We start from the raw sequence: 13,316 nt of genomic DNA, 5'->3' as shown, positions 1-13,316 counted from the left end.
TCATATAACCAGTAAAACTGGTTGAATTGTTCATTAAACTCTTGATGATATAGTTGGTGGGACCTAACAGTTGTATTCAAAAAATCTTAGAATGATTGTTGTTGTGAATAAGAACTCTTGATTTAAAATATTTCTTGATGAAATATATATAAGATATTTGATGGACATTCCTTAATTTTTATATAAGATTGAACACTTCAGGATTTAAAGTAGCAATAGTGGGTGGGTCACTATGGGTTTACAGTACCCGTGATTAGTACTGCTACATGCGGAATGCCATGAGTTTATGTTGCCTGTGATTAGTAGCACTATATGAGTGACACTTTGGGTCTGCACTGCCTGTGATTAGTACCCACTGTGTGAGGAACGCCACAGGATAGTAAGAGTCGCTGTGATTAGTACACCTATGTGAGGAACACCATGGGTTTGCGTTACCTGTGGGACGTACAATACTTGTGAGTAGTACCATAACATTTGGAACACAGTGCATCTACGCTACTTTTGATTAGTACTGCAACTTGAGAAATATCATGGTTCTACTTTACTACTGATAAGTACCATTATGAGGGGCCATTGACCTTGATTTTGGACCCCGTTGGACAACAAGAATCATTGATTCAGAATTGTGCTTTGTAAGCAGTGCCTTGGTCAGTAATACTAACTTTTCAATATAGTTTCTGGGAAGGTGAGGCATTGCGGGTCGGATCATAATCATTTTTTAGTCATTTTTAAAAATTCAAGTCAGTGTATACATTTTGGAATTATTTTAAGCTTCCAGTATTGTGAGTTGGCTCCGCTGATTATTTTAAATTCATATTTATTGTTCTATCACCAATCCTGTTTACAATAGTAATGGATGACATCATGAGAACACCAAAAGCAGCATATTGAGGAATAGAAATGAACATGTTGTTATTTGCAGATATTGTGACTTGGGGAGAAGAGGACATGAATGTTCAAGAACAGTTGGATGTGGTGAATGGGAATATCGAAAAATGTGGATAGAAAATAAGTGTAGAAAAGAGTAAAACTCTTGTTATGACTAGAGGGGAGAAAGAAGAGAATGGTCAGATTAGACTTGCAGACAAGCCCCTGGAAGTAGTGGAGACGTTCAAACACCTGGGGAGTGAATTAATGGAGAATGCTCGACTGGATGCTGAGATTAGTAAGAGGATTCAAGCTGGAAGCGGTTTCTATCATAGTGTAAGAAACACGTTATGGGGACAAAGATGTGCCAATGGAAGCAAAGGAAACTATGCACAAGATGTATTACGTACCCATAACAACTTAACGGAGCAGAAACTTGGACAATGACAAAGAAGGATGAGAGTCAAATACAGGCAGCCAAAGTGAAGATGTTGAGGAACATGATACAGAAGAGTAGAAGAGACAAAATGAGGAATGAGAAAATCTGGGAAGAAATTGGAGCGGAAGAAATGAATGATAGAATAGAGAAGACCCGACTAAGATGGTTTGGGCACATAAAGCGAATGAGTGATGAAAGAATGCCAAAAAAAGGTGATGGAAATGCAAATGAAAGGAAGGAGAGGCTGCGGACGACCACGATGGAGATGGAAGGACACAATCCAATGCATTATTAGAGAAAGAAACCTGGACTGGGACACAGTGTTGGAGGAAGAGTGGTGGAAAGACCGAAAGACCATATTTGCCCCTACGCGACTACAGCTGGATAATGGGAAATGATTATGATTTATTGTTTCATTCTTCATCATCACGTTTTGAATTCGAGTCGGTGGACGAATTTTCTACTTTTAAATTGTCATTGCATTTTGTACCATTAGGGGCCGATGACTTAGATGTTAGGCCCCTTTAAACAAGAAGCATCATCATCATCAGGAAAAAAAAGTGTTGCATCGTATATTGAACTCCCTTTGTAGTTACCCTGACAAATGTAGCCTTCAGCATATGAGAGAGTGGTGGGAGTAATGCTATGTAATATGAAAAGTCGAGTAAGACGACTGTTGTGAATTTTGCTTCACTAGCCAAATGGTTTTCAGTAAGGCCAATTATTGCAAAGTTGGCCTGAGGTATTGGTAGGCCATAAAGCTGCAGATTGCAATTTTAAAAAATAGTAACTCATTACTCATGGTTCTTTCCTGTGCAGGTTCCTTAGAAGCCCACATGAATGGTTTCCGCTATACTTCGGTTAGAGGAGATAAAGTAGACATTCTTTATAACAACATCAAGAATGCATTCTTCCAGCCTTGCGATGGTGAAATGATCATCCTCCTCCATTTTCACTTGAAGGTAAGTTTTCAGGAGAATTATAACACTTTAGAAATTCTTCTTTTTGGTTGCTGATTTTCTTTCTGTCTACATGACCTGTGTTTGAACATTGAAAACTTTTATTATCTGTCATGAGTTCAGTCACTGTTTCGAAGGAAGTAATGTATACCCAAAGTCAGATATTGTTCAAGCACTTTATTTCCAGAGAAAGTACATTTTAACACATATACAAAATTCCTGCCCCAAATCTAGCTATACATAGGATTACATTGTTTTTAAAATGTAAATTTTAATAAACAAGACTTGTACAAATGTTAATGGTCACTATTAAATTATAAATCTTCACTTTCACTTAGGCATTAATTTAGAGTAGAAGTCCATTGTAGTGAGTATTACATATAGCAAGAAGGTGTTGTAACGATGTCCTTCAAAAATTCATATACTAATCTGTGTAATATCCTTCAGCTGTATTGGAAACCCTTGCACTGATTCATCCATTATTAAGTGATTTAAGGCGCGTTACTGAATGAGATTGATAGTCTTCCGTAGTGGTTTCATGTTACGTGCACTGGTGGCGCTGTCAGTTAGTAACAACCGTCAACTGTTGACTCCGACTGGTGTAAACAAGCATTCAAGTTTTAAATGAGCGGGGATAATATATTTTTACAAGAAGTGTGTAAATAAGGCTAAAGTAAATAGTTGTTTAATTTTAATACTAGGTACTGAAATTATACAAAAATGTGATACTTCTGTAGATATGGCATCATGCATCACTCATTTCAGAGGTTAAGCTAAATGTTCCTTAATCTGCTTAAATTACAGAATGGCTATTCCCATGTAAATTTATAGCTGAATGCTATAATTGCTTTACTGGAGCTTGAAATATATTTTCATGATTGGTTTAGGGAGTGCTGTATGAGTAAGAAAACAAATTTGTCAAAGAAGCCTACAATTACAGTTTTTAAGAATGAATTTGAACATGTGTATTAACATAGTATTGGAATTAGAAAAATAAAGTTATCAGTAAGGTACAGTATGGAAATCATCTGCAAAAACATAAGTTTTGAACAAACTGATTACAGTTTCATACCAATTTTAATGGCTCTTTTTTTGTGTGTGTTATCTTTTCTGTCTATTTTGAAAAATCTGATGCAACAACAATCTTCTAACTTTTTGACGTTTTGAATTCTTGCTATGGGAATGAGAATACACAGCCTGTTTCCAGTCATTCTACCGGGTCAGTAATGGAATGAATGAAGCCCCCATCTCGAGGCTGCTGAAGCCTGTCTCACTCCTCTTAGGCAATGATTAATGACTGACAGATGAAATGAAATATTGGAGTGCTGCTGGAACAAAAGATGACAGGGGGGGAGGAAACAGAGTACCCGGAGAAAAACCTGCCCCACCTCTGCTTTGTCCAGCACAAATCTCATGTGGAGCGACTGGGATTTGAGCCATTGGAACCCGGTGGTGAGAGGCTGCTGCCTGAGCCACGGAGGATGACACTTCTTGCTATAATGAACTTCTGTTGTGATGTCTTGTAAACACCACTACAGTAAATGTTTTGGTGAATTGTTCACTTTTTTTAAATACCTCCTGACATTCTCTGCTTTTCAGTTTCCTCCCATGTCATGAATGTCACTAGGCCTAGTAATATTTTTTCAGTTGTGGAAGTCTTTACCAGTTCCGTGGTCTAAGGGAAACGAAACTGCCTCTTACCAGTTGGATTCACCTTCAATTCCTGGCCAGATCAGAATTGATTTTGTGTATCTGAGGTCTGGTTCAAGGTCCACTCGGCCTTCATGACAACTCTCACATTCCTTGAAAGGAAACAGTTGAGGTTCCACCTGATACAGTAAATTAATTTTTTTAAAATGAGAAACACAAATTTATTTATTTATTTATTTATTTATTTATTTATTTATTTATTTATTTATTTATTTATTTATTTATTTATTTATTTATTTATTTATTTATTTATTTATTTATTTATTTATTTATTTATTTATTTGACTTTAGCAGTGGAGAAGTTATGGCTCGTGGCCCTCTCTTACACAAGTTAAAATATATATAAAAGAGATGTACTATTATAAAATAAAGCATAACTAACACCGAGCTCAATAGCTGCAATCGCTTAAGTGCATCCAGTATTCGGGAGATAGTAGGTTCGAACCCCACTGTCGGTAGCCCTGAAAATGGTTTTCTGTGGTTTCCAATTTTCACACCAGGCAAATGCTGGGGCTGTACCTTAATTAAGACCACGGCCGCTTCCTTCGCACTCCTAACCCTTCCCTGTCCCACCGTCGCCATAAGACCTATCTGTGTCGGTGTGACGTAAAGTAAGTAGCAAGGATAATTAACCTAAATAACACATTTGGAGAACACGTAAAGAAGAAGCCATATTATTTTGGCCAATTTCAGCTGTGAAAATTGTCATAATTATTTTTACATCTGTGAATTTAAGTTTCTTCTAATGTTTTTACACATCTATACCAAGGACATTCTTCAGGAAAGCATGATACGACTACGTTATTCAAACATAAGACAGTACGTCAAGTGCATATTTAGGTTGAGCGTCTTCAAGTTCTTCTAGTCAAACTTTATTCACATGGAACATTCCATTCTTTAGAAGAATAGTTTCTAACCCCCTCCCTAATATAACGTACTAAGTCATTGTGAAAAGGATTAGCATTCCGTCGTATATCGTAGGTCGTACCTGTGTTTTAGGAGTGTATTCCTCTGTCATCTATTGGTGAATTTTAGAGTTAATTAGTTGCTTTTTTTAGCACGGAGTACAGTAAAACTTCGATGCATCGTTTTTCAAGGGGTAGGGAAAAAGTGACGATGGATGCAGGAAAATGATAAAAGAAAAAGAAAATACGGGTACTGTATTTGGGCATTTTTCATCATGTAAATATAATAATATAATAATAATAATAATAATAATAATAATAATGGTAAATGTTCCGTACCCGGTTCGTGACAGATCCAACATGGCGCGGCTCCGCACAACTTAGTGTGGCTCGGACGATGTCACAGCTGTTACACAAACAACATGGCGCTTCTCGGTTGACGTCACAGGGAGCTATACAAGGCTCTCTACCTATGAGTTGCCGCATGGCAGGAGTGGTGGTGGTGATTATTGTTTTAAGCGTGCAGTTGGGTCTGGATATGTTAAGTAAAGTGGGTCTGGGGGAGTAGGCATTTAGTATCCCGCGTGACAAGACATTGGTGTGGGTAGGTTGTGTCTGGCTAGTGACAAGACCATTGAACTGGTTACGTTAGGTCCGTTTAGTGACAAGACCATTGGTCTGGACGGGTTAGGTCTCATTATAGTGACAGTACCGTTGTACTGGGGGCAAGCAAAGCGGGTTAGGGAGTGTAAGCCCCCAGGTTAGAGTCACTATCTCATCAAGAGTTTTTACGTGACTTCACAAGATTTTACTTGTCAATGTGAACACTTCTCTTACTTTTATCATTATTCGCAAATACGGTTTTTCACTTTCATCTGTCATTCCACCACCATTCCATCCTTCTAGATCCTCTCTCATTTCTCCACACTATTTTTATCACTATGTCTTTTACTGTTGTAATTTGGCTAGGCTGATGATGGTCCACAGTGGACCGAAACTAGTACCTTTTAATATCATTGTAATGTTTTTGTAAAAACATCAAATAATTTTTTAGTATTGAGAAGGTGGAATATTAAAATTTTGTATTTACTTTTAGCATAGTCTCAACTCAATACAAAACCTAACAATGAAGTTTATTACTTTTAACAATGGCAATCACGCAAGTAAAGACAATTAAATGACAGTGAAAATAAACAATCGTGCACCTAAAGACTGACGAGTCAACAGACTTCATGGGCAGTGATTCTGATCTTGGTTAAACCTAGAACTGCGGACCGTCTTTCTGGGAGACGCTGCACTGTTTCGTCTAGTGTGATAGTCTTTCTGATAGACGATGTCGTTTTTCCACCGTAGAATCACAACTGGACACCAGATGGCAATAATATAGATACCAGCTGAATACCGATACTTTTATCTTCACTTTCGAAAGTCTTTTAAAAACAAATAGTGGTCTGGAGAAGTTTATTTAACTGTAGCTGTAAAAGAACTTTCATATGTTCTTAGAATCAAGATGGCAGCCCGCTTTGTTGACGATTTTGAAATCGAGCACTTGGTTTTCGGAGATTTTAGTGACAATGCTGATGGTGACAGCGATTGTGTTAATTACGATGAGGAAATTATTCCTGAAAGTAGTAAAAGTGACAGCAAAGTACAAGGTGCCTCGGAAGTAATGGGAAATTACGATAACCGGAATGATGTTCAAGTCGGTGCAGGTTATATTATTATTGACAGGATGTTAATATTTGAAGAAACCAGTGAGGGGGATAAGTGTGAACTGTTGATATTTGTGTAGATTGTTATAAATACTTTGATCAGAACACAAGAAGAAATGAAACTGAGCTAAGAAAACTAAGATAAGCTGTAGTTCGAAACTTGTAAAAAAAACCTCAAAATTGGTTTCGAGAAAAATATTGTGTTTTACTTAGCAATTTAAACTAAAAGTGAAGAATTGTGGGAAAATATGTAAGAAAATACTTCTGTGTTTCATATAATGTTTCAGGAATAAATTATCTATCAGAAATTATTTTCTTAGTTCAAAATATTTCAACAATATTCACTTTATTCCAAAAATTATAATTGTATTTTTTGATAGAAATCGTACAAATTTTTAAAATTATTTCTTTCATCTTCATGTAGATCAGTCTTTCAGCTTTCTATTGGTGTATGATATGGATTTATTGGGATTAATATGAGTTTACAGGCTTGATTTTATTTTTATGGTGCAGCATTTGACAGATAAACCTGCAGCAGTTCTGGGGTTAACAAATCGAGTGCCGATTCTGCCTCAGACAATGAATTACCCATATGGACTGTGACTGTACATAACCAAGCAAGTGATAGTGATGATGTTGATATTAATGGTGACTGGGAAGAAAGGAAAGGACCAAGACAGTCTTAGACACTTTCCCCAACAGTTCCTGGAATTATTATTTTTCTTAATTTACTCCTCTCTTACACTATCATCATCATCATCATCCGGAGCATTTTTCAACCACAGGCTGTGTCTGCTTCGAGCGTTAAGTCTCTCCATCGTTTTCGGTCCATCCACCACTTCTCTCACTGTCGTCCAGTTCCCTCCTCAGTGTGTTGTTCTTTACACCTTTCAGTCATCTGTCCCTCGGTGTTCCTCTAGGTCTCCTTCCCTTCAACTCCATTTCTAACATCCTCTCTTCTCCCATTCTCTTAACATGCCTATACCACTGCAGCTTTGATTTTTCTATCTTTTCCTGTAGGGGTGCCTCATTTGCCATTTCACGAACTCTCTAATTTCTTACTTTGTCCATTCTTGTTAAACCTGCTCGACACCTTTGAAACTTCATTTCTACTGCTTATATTCTACTTTTATCCCGCTCCATTATCACCCATATTTCTGATCCATGTGTCAAAATCGGCACAAAATAAGTCTTGTAGATAATTCCTTTAGTACATCTCTGTGGTATATTCCTGTTGCATATTAATCCTCCCACACTCTTAAAGAATCCATTTGCACACCTTCCTCTTTCATTAATTTCCGTCCTGTTTCCTCCATTTTCTTCAATTGCACTTCCCGGGTATTTAAAACTTTCAGCACTTTTCAACTGCTCCCCTCCTTATGTCATGCCATTATACGCTCGGTTCTTGTTTCGTGTTACTAGCATTTCACTCTTTTGTGCTGAGAACTTCATTCCATAATATGACATAACTTCCTCCCATACACTGTTTTCCCATAGTAGATAATTTCCTCTCTTCCTAAACATCGATGCCTTTTACGAGTCTTGCGTAAACAAGTCAAGGAAATTTAGATATCGCTCGAGTTTATTGATAGAAAAGAAAAGAGTTGCCGAAACACAGTAGCTTGAACTGTGTTTAATGGTCAATGCCATGATTAGACACCATTTTCAGTCTAGAAGCCTCTCGGAGAATAAGGAAACGAAGTGTCTCCCATAGCGACGCTGGCCAGTTTCGTTCATTGTTTGAGAATCGCTCAGAGTGACTGGCACCAAGAGGGTTAAATCGCTCCTCATACTGTTCTTTAACATAAAACACCTATGCACATTCTGATGTCCCACTCCCTGTAACCAGAAATAATTTTCCACCATAAACACTTTCCCTTCCATTGTGAGGATTGTAGAAATTAAGTGCACTGAATTCACATTATATACAACTGTTACATACAGTAATAAATAAATACATGAATACTTTGTTGCTAGGGAAACGTGGACGGCAGATGAGCCATAATTTAAGTGTCGTTTGTTCTGCCATATACTGTATTAGCAAAGATTGCTTGTTTTTTTTAAAGTGTGGATTTAGAACAACTTCTTAACAACTTATTTCTCTGCAGCATGCGATAATGTTCGGAAAGAAAAAACATGTGGACGTACAATTCTATACGGAGGTGGGTGAAATCACGACCGATCTTGGCAAGCACCAACACATGCACGATCGAGATGATCTAGCGGCTGAACAGTCCGAGAGAGAACTTCGTCACAAGTTGAAGACTGCCTTCAAGAGCTTCTGTGAAAAGGTCAGTTACTATATTTATGCTCCTTTCTTGGTTTTTCATGGAATAATGGAATATAGTTTGGATTTAAACCTCCTCATTGGTAAAATGGAGCAATGATGATTATTTTCATTTTTAAATTTTGTGGTCTTGTATCTCAGTTTACTCTTTCTATGGAAGTTTTAAGGAAAAATAAGTTTATGTATAGTGTTGGTCCCTGTGTGCACAGAAACATTGTGATAGCATTTATCATTACTGATGTAATTAGGGATTGTTTTTATATTACGTTGTTTTCCTTTTCATGTTCCTCTTTTTCCATGTATGACTTGATTTGTAACTTGTTCCTTTCCGTTACTCATATTGACCCATTGATATCCTTCCTGTGCTTATCCTTTGTCTCTTATCTTTTATCACCTTAACCTCTCAGCGTAGGACGACTTTCACTACCTGGCAACCCTGTGCTTCGAGAGGAGTATAGCACCAAGCATGCTGCAAGTGCAGGCTTTTAGTTATCAGACGTAAATGAGAAGCAGTTCAATGAATTTTACCAAAATGTTCAGTTTGTTATTAGTGCCATTATTGATGCTAAATGGGATCAGTATAAAATGAAACCAAGAAGAGAAGCTGTAGCCTTCTTCAGACTTAACACTGGCCATGATTGTCTTGCAGCTCATCTGAAACAAATCAACATCCTGAGATCTGAAAAATGCACACTTTGCCATGACCCTGGAAGCAAAATGGATAAGGAACACCTGCTACATTGCAGCAAACTTGATGTGACAGCCAGAACTTCACCAAATCTCACTCAGCTATACTGGAACGCAAGAAATTGGAATCAGGGCTAGACATAAGATACAACACAAACAGCATAATTTACTGGAATTACCTGCAGACTGGACATGCCCGGTGTTTCAAGATGTGGTTTTTCTTTGAATGGTCGAAACATGGATTTGAGATTCCGGTCTGTGGTGAAAATTGGAATTATATTGTGCTTGCTAAGAATGCGCCCTATTTGATCTTCACAGCTCGTGCTATGCCTCCTGGCGTATAGCCGTTTTTCTTCATGGATGTTACCAGTTCTCTTAATGCATTTGAGCGGTTATCAGCGTCTGCAGCGTTACTCACCCTAGTAAATAACGTTCGAAGGAGAGCTGCTTTTTGGCACGGGTGGTGATGTGAGGACTTATGAAGGTATCTATCAGAATGTGTAGGTTTCCTGTACATTGCCTAGTGTACCATCATTCCTCTTGTATACTAGCACATCAAGAAAAGGTAATTTACCTTCATTTTTTACTTCCATCGTGAATTTTATCGTACTGTTAATGGAATTTAGGTGTTCCAAAAATTAATTTAATGTTTCCCTTCCATGTGGCTAGCCCGAAAATGTGTCATCCACGTTACGATAGAAGCACTTAGATTTCAATAGCGCTGTAGTTAATGCAGCAGACTCAAAGTGTTCCATAAAAATATTAGCGGCCACTGGTGTCAGAAGTGAACCCATTGCTGCTCCTTCTGTCTGTTTGTAATAATCCCCTTTGTAGTAGAAGTAAGTAGATTTTAAACAAACTGCTGCCAGATTTGTCAAGTACTCAGACAGGTATTGTCTGATATAAGCAAGTGTTTCTTCTACTGGTATATTAGTAAAAAGTGAACATCGAAGCTTACCGGGATGTCACCTTCGTCCACTCATAGCTCACGTAACTTCCGCAAGAAATGTTTCGAATCTTTAACGTGATGTTCTGTCTTCCTTGTTTCTGGCTGTAACAGTGATGAAATATAGCGGGCTAACTCATGGGTCGCAGAATCCATGGCACTCACGATTGGTCTTAGTGGCACGTCATTCTTGTGTCGTTTTGGGAGTTAATATTTAGAAATTTCATGATCCGTATTGAAGTGGGATTACAATATTTAAAAATTAAGAAGGTTCCTCCTATTCAATACAAAGATATTTATTAATGTGAAAGAATCACATATCGTTCAAATGAGGTACTAGTTTCGGCACCAGATATGTGCCATCATCAGCCACAAAGTCAAATCGGGCAAACACAGTAAAACCCTAAAACAACTTTACACACACTATAACATCTGCATGGATGAATATGAAATATGACTTTAAAACAACTTTAAAAACACACTATAACATTTGCACAGAAGAATATAAAATAAAATAAAATGGAATGCAACTTCATATACCATATTTTATTTTATATTCTTCTGTTCAAATGTTATAGTGTGTTTTTAAAGTTGTTTTAAAGTCATATTTCATATTCATCCATGCAGATGTTATAGTGTGTGTAAAGTTGTTTTAGGGTTTTACTGTGTTTGCCCAATTTGACTTTGTGGCTGATTATGGCACATATCTGGTGCCGAAATTAGTACCTCATTTGAACGATACGTGATTCTTTCACATTAATAAATATCTTTGTATTGAATAGGGAGAACCTTCTTAATTTTTAAATTTTTAAATATTGTAGTTTTGGAAGGCCATAAATGACTGGAGGTACCGGGTCTGAATTTAGTAAGGTCTTCTGCAAGTGTTCTGGAATTGTTGAGCTCTTCACTAGTTGGGTGAATTATGTATTAATTTTCTTAGTGGGGTTTCTTACTTTCTTTTATAACACTATTGGCATGTCTTGAAGCATTGATGAAATATGTTGAGGTTACACAAGCCCATTAAAATTGATGTCTCTTGCACATATGTCCAACACTTTTGTGTCACTTTTTCTTTTAAGAAAATCATAGTCTTAATATAAAACTACATTATTATTATTAACCGACAACAAACAAAAGAACCCTCGGCTAGTTTGGTTCACGCAGCTTGCTCCGACTCATCCCGATCTTCGCCGACAGCACGAAATCAAGGACAACCATCTGCTCGGCTGGCTGTCAAGCTGCCGTTAAGGCATAGCTGCATTCAAGCTCGTTGATGGAGGTAATTCTCGTAATTTATAAGCTTCATATCCGTATTGATAATTCACACAAATGCAAAGAGGAGAAGAACTCGACCTAATCAATACTTGTTTATTATTATTATTATTATTATTATTATTATTATTATTATTATTAAAATACAGAACCGGTTTTGACCCTAGCGGGTCATCCTCAGCTGGACATACATATACATATAACACATCGTACAATTGCAGAGTAAATATAAAGTCACCAAAAGTGTAAAGGATGGAGTTAAATGGAATTATTTAAGATTCCCAAGCTATAAACCATATTTTGAAGAAATATACTGTTCCAATAAGTGTACACACAGAGGACAGAGGATGTTGTGTGTAAGCCAATCTGTTTTTTTTTTTTTTTTTTTTTTTTTTGCAACTATAGTGCTGGCTTTCTATTCTCTTGTATGCGGTGGTAACTAGTATTATGTAATACTATCACACTTTTTGGACTTAAGTTCAGTAGCTATTACCTTTCCACCCAGGTTGAAAAATTGGTGGAGTTCATGTAGTCATGGAAGTCCGCTGTGTTTTGCTTTGATTTGAGTATCAGTAAGGCATTTACAAACTCCCCTGGCATACACAATAATAATGCGAGGGCCTTTTCCTATGGCTTGTAATTTTCCCAACTTTGCATCAGATTGTCAGACTGAGGGGACTGAGTGAGTAGAATGAAAGAATGTCTCATCTGAAAATAAAAATCTACAGTCTGTTTCCACTCATTCAACCGGGTCAGGAATGGAATGAATGAAGCCCCCATCCAGCAACAAGGATAGGAATTGTGCGCCGGCTGCCAAAGCATGTCGCACTCCTCTGGGGCAATGATTAATGAATGAAAGATGAAATGAAATGGTATGGGAGAATGTTGCTGGAATTAAATATAACAAGGAAAACCAGAGTACCCGGAGAAAAACTCTGTCCCACCTCCGTTTTATCCAGCACAAATCTTACATGGAGTTACTGGGATTTGAACCACGGAACCCAGCGGTGAGAGGCCGGCACGCTGCCGCCTGAGCCACGGAGGCTCTTAATGTCTCATCTAAATACACTATTTTCTGACCGTTCTCTCTGTGCTAACAAATTTTTCTGGGCTACGTTCCCCTCCATGCCACGATATCAGGCTTTTCTATCAACAAATTTCGAGAATTATGGGACCTAGTCCACCGGAACTACTTCTCATTCAATAACCTTCAAAGATACTCTGCTACAGTGTAGTATATTTTTTTATTTTAACACACTGTTCAATTCCTTCAGTGTAGGTATCATTCATTCATTTATTTATTTATTTATTTATTTTGTTTGTTTATTTATTTATTTATTTATTTATTTATTTATTTATTTATTTATTTATTTATTTATTTATTTATTTATTTATTTATTTATTTATTGCATAAAATTCAGACGTATGGCACCTTTTGTGAAGTTGTCTGTTTCTGTCCTTTTCTGATGGACTATTTCCTTGCCATCAGGTGTAGAAAACTGCGGACGACCCTTGGCCATAGACGTCTTCCC

The 13,316-nt window shown here is 37.2% G+C and overlaps 1 protein-coding gene across 2 annotated transcripts in view; it reads left to right on the top strand.

Moving 5' to 3' along the window:
- dre4 (SPT16 homolog, facilitates chromatin remodeling subunit dre4) overlaps nt 1-13,316 on the top strand; it is a 165,252-nt gene that overhangs the window by 91,161 nt on the left and 60,775 nt on the right. For both annotated transcript variants that reach the window (XM_067157313.2, XM_067157314.2), the window contains exons 13-14: nt 2,126-2,268; nt 8,701-8,883. In XM_067157313.2, coding sequence (XP_067013414.1) covers nt 2,126-2,268; nt 8,701-8,883 — 326 coding nt within the window. The remainder of the gene's footprint in view (nt 1-2,125; nt 2,269-8,700; nt 8,884-13,316) is intronic.

Source organism: Anabrus simplex, chromosome 13, assembly GCF_040414725.1.
Source record: "Anabrus simplex isolate iqAnaSimp1 chromosome 13, ASM4041472v1, whole genome shotgun sequence".
NCBI lineage: Eukaryota > Metazoa > Arthropoda > Insecta > Orthoptera > Tettigoniidae > Anabrus > Anabrus simplex.
Note: the sequence above shows the minus strand (reverse complement) of the source record. Positions and strands in the feature narration are given on the sequence as shown.